Source organism: Sorghum bicolor, chromosome 6, assembly GCF_000003195.3.
Source record: "Sorghum bicolor cultivar BTx623 chromosome 6, Sorghum_bicolor_NCBIv3, whole genome shotgun sequence".
Lineage (NCBI taxonomy): Eukaryota > Viridiplantae > Streptophyta > Magnoliopsida > Poales > Poaceae > Sorghum > Sorghum bicolor.
The window spans coordinates 54,521,777-54,533,944 of NC_012875.2; the positions used below are offsets into that span (position 1 = coordinate 54,521,777).

The 12,168-nt window shown below is 40.6% G+C and overlaps 1 protein-coding gene across 1 annotated transcript; it reads right to left on the reverse strand.

Moving 5' to 3' along the window:
• LOC110436500 (probable helicase MAGATAMA 3) lies at positions 1,000-6,333 on the reverse strand. The gene is made up of 7 exons (XM_021463638.1): positions 6,139-6,333; positions 3,192-3,378; positions 2,991-3,098; positions 2,230-2,405; positions 1,831-2,158; positions 1,436-1,691; positions 1,000-1,327 (listed from the first exon to the last, which is right to left on the reverse strand). The coding sequence occupies exons 1-7, from the start codon at positions 6,331-6,333 to the stop codon at positions 1,000-1,002; spliced, it is 1,578 nt and encodes a 525-aa protein (XP_021319313.1).

The window sequence follows — 12,168 nt, forward strand, 5'->3', positions numbered from 1 at the left end:
ATTTTTGTGTCGTGCCGGCCCAAGCATGGGCCAAAATGCTGGCCGAGGCATGCAACTCGCCGTGTCGACATCGTGAGCACGACATGGCCCTCGTATTCGTGTCGTGTCGGCATGGCTCAAAATATTTTGTGTTGTGCCGTGCTTTGGATAGTCCCAAAAAACCATGCTATGACCTATCCTCAAATGGCATGGCCTAAGTCCCAGCTCTACTCGATCCCTAGTGTACTTCTTAGCTTGCTCTGGGATAGAAGGTCCTTCTTGCTTGTGCATGCCCTTTTCATTTAGTCTACTGTTGCGTCTCAAGTCCCCTGTGATAACTGAAGAGTTTTGGGCTTTCTGCCATGCTTCTTGGCTTGCTCCTGAGGAGGTGCTACTTTCAACACAAAATGTAGTCCTATACTAGGAAAATATAAACAGCCGCCAGCAGGTACGTTCTTTCTTCTACGGGCTATTTAGTCGGTAATTTTTTTTTTGCAAAATGCTACTGTAATATTTTTGTTTGTATTTAATAATTATTGTCCAACCATAGACTTAGGCGCAAAAAAATCATCTTGCAAATTATAAGCGAACTATGCAATTAGTTATTTTTTTTATTTATATTTAATTCTCTATACATGTGCTGCAAGATTTGATGTGATGTGGAATCTTAAAAATTTTTGCAAAATTTTTGAGAACTAAACAGCCCCCAAGTTTCTTGTTTAGATGCAATATCTGTGCATCCAAACAAGGTCTAACTCTAAAAGTTATTTAAAAGTAATGCGCCGTTTTTTGTTTTTGCAGGCCTGATTTTGAATTCTGGCAGTAAAAGAAAAAGAAACGTCTTCAACTTAACTGCAGCTTACACATGTCCCAAAATACTGAATGGACTAGAGTTGAAAGTGCCAACCCCATAAATACTGACAGTCTCACTGCAAAACATAAACAGATACAAAAGAGTACCAACTGCCCTGCCAAAGAAACTGGCACTCACAGACTATTATGTTTGAATCTAAAATCAGGTTAAGCATGACCAGAGGGAGAAGGCCAGAAGGGGTTGATAATGTTGGTTGGCAAAGATTCCACCCTAACCAGCTCTTCTGTTATCTCCTTTGAAGTAGCCGGCATCTCTCCCTCGAAGATCTCATTTTGAACAATAGAGGTATCAAAAAGATCATGTAAGGAGTATGCTGCTGTAGAGTATTCAGGTTTGAAAATTGCATTCAACAATTCTTTGTCATCTTTGACATTGAAAAAACAACCCCGATCCCATGTGTCCTCAACAATCTTCTGCCAAATAGAATTGCTGTTGGACAAAGTGGTTCCATTCCCCACTATCCATAAGCAATGCCTGCAATAAAAAGATTATTTACATATTTTTCCTCATGCACTACATAAAGCTGGACTAGACAGAAGATCAGGAAGTACTTGAAATGTAAATGCTAGGAGCAAAACTTACATGGCCCTTGTTAGAGCCACATTTGTCCTCTGTAAGTTTGCCAGAAACCCAACTGAACCAGCTCTGTTGCTCCTGACTGTTGATATGATAATGATATCTTCCTCCGCCCCTTGAAAACCATCCACTGATTTTACTTTGACTGAGAAACCACCACAACTATTGTAGGTTTTCTCAACTTTTTCCTCGATAGCTCTAACTTGAGCATTGTACGGGGACACAACACCAACAGAGAGCTTGCTTCCTGTATAAACCGTCTCTGCAATAGATAAAACAGGGAAAAAGCACTGTAACACAGCTAAATAGCTAGAGCTTGAATGTATCAAATTATGTCATATAATTATCAGAGAGAAACACAGCACGCAACTACAACAATGTGCATTACGGCTGGCCTTTACCTTTGAATAATCTCTGCACCAACAGCACAATCGCATCAACTTCTATCAAGTTTTTCAGGCTCCGGCTATGCTTTTCAACTGTTTCATGGCTGCCATCAATATTTATAAATGAATATGACCTAAACAATTTTCCTGCTAAATAATTCTTGTTACAGTCCTTATGACTGACATTGGGGCCATTATATATCTTGCCACCATAGAATGTACCAACTGGAAACTTGCTTATTTCTGGATGCATCCTGTATTGAATATTGAGAAGGTGCTTACTATAGCCTAGAGAACTTAACCTCTCAAAAACACTTCGTCCAAAATTAGCACTATCAGATATCTGCATAATCATATTAGATGTCAATACAAAGCATGGAGTCAAAATAATAATCATGAATTGAAGGAGCTTACTTTGCTCTTCACAAGGGCAGGTAATTGATATTCGTCACCAATGAAAACAACATGCCTTATGCCAGGCAGCTGCAAAGGAACTAAGGTTTCACACTCTTTGAGTTGTGCAGCCTCGTCAATGATCAGCAACTCCAAAGGAATCATAGGTACATCGTACAACCTGAATGAGCTACAAACTGTACAGATAATGCATCTAGTTCGTGACAGCAGGTATAGTTGAACATCCCGTGTATTATTACAATCTGGGAGCTCCAAGTTCATACGAAGATATATTAATTCTTGCACACACAAAGATCTGGCAGCCACAAACTTGGATTTATTGCATGAGTTGGTCCGTATGCTGGCTAGCTGAGAAGGCCAGAGCTCAGGGTTGACCTCCTCTTCTATAGTGCTTTCGAGCAGTTCATTGGACCATAAATCACCACCATTACTGACATTTATCAAAGCATGAAGAATTTTGATCAATTCAAGAACCTCCAGCATACATTGAAAGCTCTGTCCTGTTTCCAGGTTTCTCGGATGATCGTTGTACAGCATAGTTAAATAACTACGTAAATTCCGAGAAAGTTTATTGTAATCATGTTTCAAATACTGCTTGAATGTTTTACCCTCATTGTTCAACTGGTACATGGTCACAGAATTCACAAGAAGATCTATAAATGAGCATAAACAATGCCTCCAACCTGTGTTTGACTTGGACATAAAGCATGGCAACAAGCGCTCAGCACGAGAGTTAAGATACACCTTTGAAAGATAATTACCATCATCTATCTTCAAATTCTTTTTGTTTCCAAACAGAACAATGTCATTCAAGAAGACGGACCCATCTGAAGATTCCACAATGAGCTTGGCAATTCGAGCCACAATCTCTAACACAGCAGTATTGGTAGGTGCACAGGCAAGTGTCCTTCGGCCCTTGATGAGCATGGCCCACAAGATAGAGCTGATGGTCTTTGTTTTACCTGTTCCAGGAGGCCCCCATAATAGCTTTATGGACGAAGAGTTGTTATCCATTGTAGCGACACAGTCTGCTACTGCATTCAGCTGTGAATTATTTAGGTTGAATTTCTCGAGGCCAAGACCATCAACCAATATACGATTGGAAAAATGAGATACTTGGAAGCATGACGACCTATCAGCTTCTACTGCCTTCATAGAAAAACAATCAAATCAGCCTAGGTGATTTGATCATATAATGAAGTATGAAAGAAAAGAGTGGGTTTTGATTATTTTTATGATTATTTTTATGATTATTTTTATGATTATGATTATGATTATGATTATGATTATGATTATGATTATGATTATGATTATGATTATGATTATGATTATGATTATGATTATGATTATGATTATGATTATGATTATGATTATGATTATGATTATGATTATGATTATGATTATTATGATTATGATTATGATTATGATGATTATGATGATGATGATTATGATGATGATGATTATGATGATGATGATTATGATGATGATGATTATGATGATTATGATTATTATGATTATTATCATTATGATTATTATTATGATTATTATCATCATTATTATTATCATCATTATCATCATCATCATCATCATCATCATCATTATTATTATTATTATTATTATTATTATTATTATTATTATTATTATTATTATTATTATTATTATTATTATTATTATTATTATTATTATTATTATTATTATTATTATTATTATTATTATTATTATTATTATTATTATTATTATTATTATTATTATTATTATTATTATTATTATTATTATTATTATTATTATTATTATTATTATTATTATTATTATTATTATTATTATTATTATTATTATTATTATTATTATTATTATTACTGAATAGATATGAAAGAAATATTAGAAAAAAAGGGTGATCCCTTGAGAAAAATCCTTCAAGGAAAGCCAGCAGGTGGCTGAAGGCCTGAAGCTTTATGGGACAGCAATTTAGACATGCATTGGGATGCAAAAATTTCTAGGCCCAATATAAATGCTGAAATTAGGAAAATGAATGATTCAAAATGATAGGGTATGCTACTTACTTTGCGTGCATATGACCAATGCAGCCTTGGTTTGAACTGCCAGACCTTATTCATAGGGCCACTACTGTTACTGTTTTGAAGCTCGTCAAGATTAGCATTTTTTTGGCCCAGAAGAATGCATCTCCATATGCGATTGTATGTCTTCATATTTATAAGGAACACAAAAAAAAATGGCCCTTTAGGAATTTTTGTATGACAATCTTCCTCAATAGGAATGGTGGATGACAATTGGACAACACACCAGCCAGGAAGAAGGAACCCATCTTCACTTTCGAGAACCGAACCTAACACAAATGATGCTTTGTTTTGTGTCAAATCAGACACGTGCCATGGTTTCTGTGAGGTCATGAGTATTATATCATGCTCCGCAGGAACATATGTCTCCTTTGACTTCTCATCCTTCACTGGTTTTGCAACTTGAAAACCAAGTATTGGCTTCTTAGCATCAAGATTTCTCACCTGAGTTACTTTTATAAAGTTTGCCTGAGCATAATCATCTAGCGATGAGAATATATCAGCGTGTACTTCTTCGATCAGAGGCCATGTAAAAGAATTCAAGTAACTCTCCAATGACGTGAAGGTATCCGGTATCCTCTTGACCTTCAGTGAATATCCAGATGGCCTTTTAGTTCAGCGTTAAGAGAGAAATGCAGGTACTCAGCGATCTTAAGAATGGAGCTAGAGTTAATAAATTCGGTCGCTGAGCAAGCAGAGAACACATACAAAAATCTTACTGGAACCATAGATGAAATATGTATTCGCTAATCACTAAATCAATTGCAGTGGTGGACTGAAACAATTGTACACAAGGGACTTATTTTTTTTTTCGAGAACATGCTTGACATGTATTTCATTAAGCAGAAGAAATAGAGTTTAACACGAACCAACAAACATTGGTAAACCAAAGATTACCGAAGACACTCAAACTCCACACGAAACCAACACGACAAGAAGACCAGGGGAACCCTCTACTAAGAAACCACAAGCTGGCGCAGGGCATCAATAGCTGATAGAGGCCTGAACCCGGCAGCAACCTACACAAGGGACTCATGAAGCTTTGAATTATTCATTTACCTGACATTAGAATCTACTTGCGTATGGCACCATGATACATGACAATAACAAGAACATAACTATCTTTGACCAACCATTTTTAAAAATTCTTATAATTTCACAACATATGAATTATATATTATGAAAATATTTCTCATAGTAAATCTAAAAACATAAACCTTAGGACATGAATCTATATAATTTTTAAAAACTCAATGGTCAAAGATACAAATATTTGACTTAAGACAAAGCTAATACGACATCTAATAAAAAACAGAGGATTCTACAGTTTTGTTTTGCAAGTCAAAGGAAATTTTGTGCAGCAGCGCAGGCCAATACTTGAACTACTTAATATATGCTACTATACGCTACGCAACAAGAATGCAGTATTGTTCTCCCGGCCCATACTCATACAGCCCATCAGCAAAATGGAAGGAAAAAAAACAGTATACTAGCATACAAAACAGATCTCTTGGATTTTGATTCGATGGATTTGGATAAAAGAAGCACTCGAATCCCCAAGGATTGAATGTTGATCCGTTTTAGTACATTCCAACAAACGGCTGCTGATGGCCACTGAAACACACGGTTATGCAATAGACTGTTCCAAAGCAACCGATAATAAATGTTAAAGCATGAGAGTTGAGAGTATAAGTAAGCTGCTAAAAGTGTCTGTCGAAAATCAATGTGAGTTCATTGTCCATGCATGGAGACGAGTCTTGGCAGCAGAGGACCAGAGTCCAGAGGTACATAAAAATAAAGGCGCAAACGTGCAAGGCAATCAAGAAATGGGCACCTTGTTCCGCAAGAGGTCCTTGTTGAAGATGTCCCTGACAGACCAAGAGAGCACCTGCTCATCAAGGTAGCTGAGAGCAAGCTTGCCGTTGTTCATCACCCTCGCCGACGCCCAGTACTTGACCACATCCTCAAACCCGTCCTCTTCCCTTCGCCGTCGCCGCTTCTTCCTCCCCGAGCAGTTACCATCACTCATCTTCCTCCTCACTTTTGCTCTCTTTGGAGTCGCCCTACCAGATGATGAACAAGGTAGGAGGAGGAAAGGGAGGCGATGGTGCAAATGGTAGCACGAGGCCGGCCGTTGGGTTTCGTTTTGTTTGGTGGATGATGGGCAGGGCAGTAATGGGTATCAAGCGCTTCATTGCTCTCAAAAAACCGTCGAACTTCCCCATGGTAGCACCGAGCAGTCGAGCACGCGCATGATAAATGCAGCGAGCCGAGCGACGAGCATGGTGTACCGCACTAACCACTCGTAAATCCCTCGAGGAATCTTAAAACTTCTCTTCGGGCAGCCCAGCTCCCGAGAAGATCTCGGTCTTTTTCATAGACCCTAGGCCAAATTTGTGGCCGGTTTGGCAACCCACGAAGTAGAGGATGACAGGCCGCTTCTCTGCGTTTTTTACGAGAAAGAAATCCACGACTCCTTCGACTGGGAGGGTTCTCCGTGCTTTCTTCTTCCACTTGCTCGCGACGCCTCCCCTCCGCCTCGCCTAGAATCTCCTCCTCGCCGCCCCTCCGCCCTCACCTCGACTTCTCGTCACTACTAAAAAAAAAAAATTTGCGAGGCGTTTTGGAATGGGCCTCAGAGGCGGGCAACAATTTTAACCGCCTCGGTTAATGCTTGGATTAACTGTGGCGGATATTTTATATTAACCGAGGCGGTTAAGAAAACCGCCTCATAAAATCAATTTACGAAGGCGGTTAAATAATAACCTCCTCCTAAAATCAATTAACTAACGCGGGCTTTATAATTGGCCCGTCACCTAAAATACCCTCATTTTAGGAGGTGGGCAAGTTATAAGGCCCGCCTCGATTAATATCCTCAAGGTCCAGCAGGCCCATACGAGGCCCGATAATTATTCATAGTATATATATATATATATATATATATATATATATATATATATATATATATATAAGAGAAACCCTAGTGTCCTCTTGTACCCCCTCACTCTCTTCTTTCCCTCTCCTTCTGACCGACACGCCGCCAGTGCCCACTCCTCTCCCTTCCCACACCGACACTCCCCTCCTTCCTCTCATCTCCCCCACCTCATCCCTCTCCCACTCCGGCACCACTACCTCTCCCTCTCCAAGCAGCGATGGTAGTTGCGGGATCCACGACGCGTGGGGTTCGCGTGATACACGGTGGCTGCGGGATCCGTGAGATCCACGACGGCGTGCGGCTCCACGGTCTCACCTCCGTGGCGGCGCGAGATCCACATGGCTTCCTCCTCGGCGGCGCTAGGCTCCCTCCATGGCGCTGGCCTCGCCTCGATGGGATCCGTGATGGAGCGGAGGGAGCTCCTTTCTCGGCGGCTACGAGATCTACGACGGCGCGGGGCTCCCTCCGAGATCCACGGCCTCACCTCCGCGGGATCCATGACGACGCGAAACTCCTTCCTCGCACGCTGCAAGATCCACGGTGGCTGCGGGATCCACGACCTCAACTCTAGCGGCGGCGCAGATCTAGCGGCCACGACGGATCCAATGAGCGGCGGCGGTTGGATGGACTTTGGCGGGCCTCGTCGATGGGCTTAGCAGGCCCTATCGATGGACTTGTTTTTTTTATTTTTTTTATTTTATTAACCGAGGCGGGCATCCAAAACGCCTTGAAAAAGGGTTCAATTAACTGTGACCTTCGATCTGAGGCGTTTTGGATGCCCGCCTCAGAAAATCATTTTTGCCCGCCTCCAATAAGTTTATTTGTAGTAGTGCCTCCGTCACCGCCACCATGCAGCACCAGCACCTTCGTCTCCCGACTCCGCAGGTGAGCTCGCTTCCACTGTACCGCATCTAGGGTTTCCTGATCCTATCCTCACCTGTTTCTCATGGATCTTGGGGCCGCATCTTCCTCCCCCACTCCGGCCCATGCATCCACTTGCGAATCGCGACAACTCGCACAACTCGTCATCCGCCGCCCGCCGACCCAATCGCGAGGACTCCACCAGTACTCCGTGACGCAAGATTTGGTGGGCATCTTCACAAAGCTCGCACAACTTGTCTAATAATTTTTAATGGCTATTTGGAATTCTTAGGAGGAGCATGCTAGGAATTTTCTCAAAGTCGGCCCTTGACTTTTAGAAAGTTCGTGGCATATTCCTCCTAAGAGCATGCTCTCTCTAGTGCAATATATGTTCTAAAGTTGTTCATCACTTCATTTCTAAAGATATTCTAGTAGTTGTGTGGGACTGCATGTATATATATGTTCGTGTGTGTTGTTAGTTCTAGTTTAGGCACTTTCATTTTTCTTGGTTTAGCTATTACTTTTGTACAAAAGTACCATTTTTTTTACTCTGGTTTCTCAAAAAATTATCTTAGATATCCTTTAGATTGAATTTATTTTAGCATTCTGTGACTGATCTTGTGGAGCTTAGATGACTAACCTGTAGTTGCACCAATACTTAACAACTTGTCTACATTTGTAATTTGCTTGCTGTGGCATGCCCTTAAGTTGATGTATCAAACACTAGATTAGTTTACTTTAGGTATGTCTCTGATATGACCACGCTAGTAAGCAAGATGTCACAAGCTCCAAGTCAAACTACAACCACTCAAGTTTTACCTACACCGACACCAGCCCAAGTCATCGATGGACCGGTTACACGTAGTCGTGCAAAGAAGCTACAACAAGAGGTCCACGCGCTACTTTGTGAGATTCATTTTAACATTAATGAGAATTATATACTACCTAAATATTCTACCTTGATTGTACTCAGGTATATAGAAGAAGAGAAGGATGAATCGGACCCTAAAGAACGAACCAGTGCAAGTCCTAGAAGACACGTCAAAAACGGACCAGTGGAAGTCAAAAACGGACCAGTGCAAAGAAATCTTCATAACTTTTTAATCACAAAAGCTATGAAGGCCCATGAGGACTTGTTGGAAAGCTTGTCGAGTCTACTTTCCAATGAATCTAGTGGAGACCAGTTTTGACACTCCATATTGCCTGCAGACCAGAATTAGTATAGACTGCTCAGAAGGTCAACAGTTTGTCGTGATAGAATGTTGGTACAACTTTCCATGCAAAACTGTACCAATCTACAATGTTTCGTGGTGCATGGCATATATTGCTGGAAAGCTCTTCGAGTCTAGTTTCACATCCTTGAAACGGTTCGTCATTTGGAGTTTCCGATTAAAAGTTATGGTCAGTTTATTAGAAACTGCTCTGGAGGCCAACAGTCACGCGAAGCCACTTCGGGAATCTATTTCGAAGGGACCTTTCACATTGCCTTCTCTCAGAAACTCTATTTCGTTTTCATACCTATCTAGCAGGGCTGTTGCTAGTATAAATATCCCCTACCTCTAAGCTATCAGCAACCTTTGATCATTTGATAAACTACATGATATTGCAGCCATGCTGCTGAGTGCCTTACTCAACCTTTGTTCTTCCTTGTTCTTCATGGACTTGTGAAGTGAATCCTCTGGGTTCCCCTACTTCGTGCTCTACGGCTTCCGTTCGGCTGCGCCGTATTGTGTGGATTAGTTCTGGATTGTGGTTCTGCGGTCGTTCGGAGATCGAGTCGAAGTCTTCGTGGTTTCGGTGCCTCTCTCCCCGTCGCTTGGTCGCATCCAACCTTTGCCAGGTATAAAGCTAGTTACCCGCTGTTCGCAGCAAGTTATCCTTGTTCATTTGATCTACTATCGTGAAGATCGGGCCACCCTCGTACCGATTCATATTGGTAACCTATCAACTGGTATCAAAGCTTTCGTTGTCATGGTAGATCTCACAATCATCCACATATCTACCTTTAGTTTATTTATCATTTGTTACTGTTTTGTTCATCACCTATAGTCCACTGAAAAAGCCACACAAAAAAAATCCTAGAGCCCTTTGACGGTACTGTTATCTTGTGTTTTGTGTTCATCAAGTTGCTAGTCACCCTCTTTACATATATTGTGTTGTGTTTCATTTGTTATCCCCACCCCTGTTAGTAAAAAAAAAGTGTTCAAAAAAATCAGAGAAAAGAAAAGAGAAAGAACAGAAAAAGTAGAAGAAGAGGAAAGGGGTTGTATTGCGGTTTGCTCACTGAAAAATTCAGTTTACATATTCAGATTCTTGGTGATCTATATACCAGCAACGTTATATCTTTTGAGCACATCAATCCACTTGATTTTCAGTACCATAGCCTCCCTTGTTTAGCCACCTATAGCTCCACCAAAAACTGAAACCAGGACATTTGACTCGTAATCCTTGCGACCTCGGAATCACTTCTGTTGAGCTGCTACACTAGCACAATTCACTGTCCTTGAGAACAGGAAAGAGCATTGGTAAGTAAGAGGTGAGGTTGTGTGATTCTACAAATTTACCCATTCCACTATATCTTGCATAAGTGCTAACATGCCAGGATCCAATTCGAGCGTTCGTGGTGGTCAATATGGAGAAAAAGAAACATCAGTTTCGCGGGCTGAGTTACGCCAACTACAAATCTCACTAGTGGAGGCCATGGAGAAGATGTTTGATGAACGTCTTCCTATGGTGCGCGGTCGGGCTAAACAACATAGCTCAGCCAACTCTCGCCGTGGTCTCTTTGGCCACGGTGGACAACATGGAGGAGGTGCTTATGGGCATAGAATTCGCCCCCGTGTGCTCATTGATGATGAAGATTACTGCGTGTCCCCCAAAAGAAAAATTCAGCAAGAGTGCCACCAACCAAAATTGAGTGAGAGAAATCAAAAGGAAAAGATGAGACATTCCACCATACGTGAGAAAGAGTGGCACCAACCAAAATTCAGTGAGAGAGTTCAAAATAAGAAGATGAGAGATTCCACAATATTTGAGGAGAGCCACAAAACTCTATGTGAGAGTGATCCACAAAAATTGAGAGAAAAAAGAGATGAATCATGTGAGGAATTATTTACTTCTAACATCATAATACCTTCTATTCTTGTTCCTTTTGCGATGCAGGTTCATGAAGAAAATGATGTTGTGAATTATGATCAGCCCCCAATCTTTGATGAGGAAGAACAAGTGATTGTCAATGACAACGATACACATGCATATGTGGCTTCACAAAATGTTGAAGTCATTGTGCATCAAAACCTATGTGAGAATGAGAGCCACATTGCCAAAATGAGAGAGAGTGAAAACAAAGGAGAGTTGAGTGATTCCACCCACTATAAGGTTGAGAGTGTCAACAATGAGAGTGTGAGGGATACACCAGAGAAAAATAGATATTTAGAATGCAGGCCAAGTGAGGATATCTTTGAAACTAACACTCTCATCTCTACTTCTAGTTTTGTCTTTCCAAATGTGCAGGTTGGTGATGAGACTAGAGAAGAGATGGATGCTAAAGACAACACCATACTTGTTGAGAGAAATCAGAAGGTAGCCATTCAACTAAACTCATTGTGTGTTGCCCAAAACCTGAACCATGACATGGATAACGGTAAGATTTCAGAGGTGCAATCATTGGTACTTGCACCACCAAAAAGTCTAAAAGTTATTGAAAATAAATCAGATTTGAGTTTGCAAAATAAAATGGCATGTAATTATGATAATACACATGGTTTAAATGGGATTAACCATACACGAAATATTTGCACTGATTTGATTATTTCATATGTTCACCCGTGTGCTAAAATTTTACAAGTTGATAAACAAAGTTCAATCATATATGATCTTTTCTATGGTTTGATATGGTTCATATACGTGATGATTTGCATTCATATGTGTGACACGATGCATTATGTTTCAATGCTCATACATCTTAGAGATGGCTGCACATTTCTCAACCCTTTAGTTAATTCATCAAAACCATCTAAGATCAACAATGAAGGTAAAAATTCAGATATTCAAACCTTAGTACATGTA

Coding starts and splice junctions, on each gene's coding strand:
- LOC110436500 (XM_021463638.1), bottom strand. CDS start 6,333: ATGAGTGATGGTAACTGCTCGGGGAGGAAGAAGCGGCGACGGCGAAGG. Junction 3,379..6,138: donor AGGACCTCTTGCGGAACAAG/GTGCCCATTTCT, acceptor TTTTCTATGAAG/GCAGTAGAAGCTGATAGGTC. Junction 1,692..1,830: donor GGTGCAGAGATTATTCAAAG/GTAAAGGCCAGC, acceptor TATCTATTGCAG/AGACGGTTTATACAGGAAGC.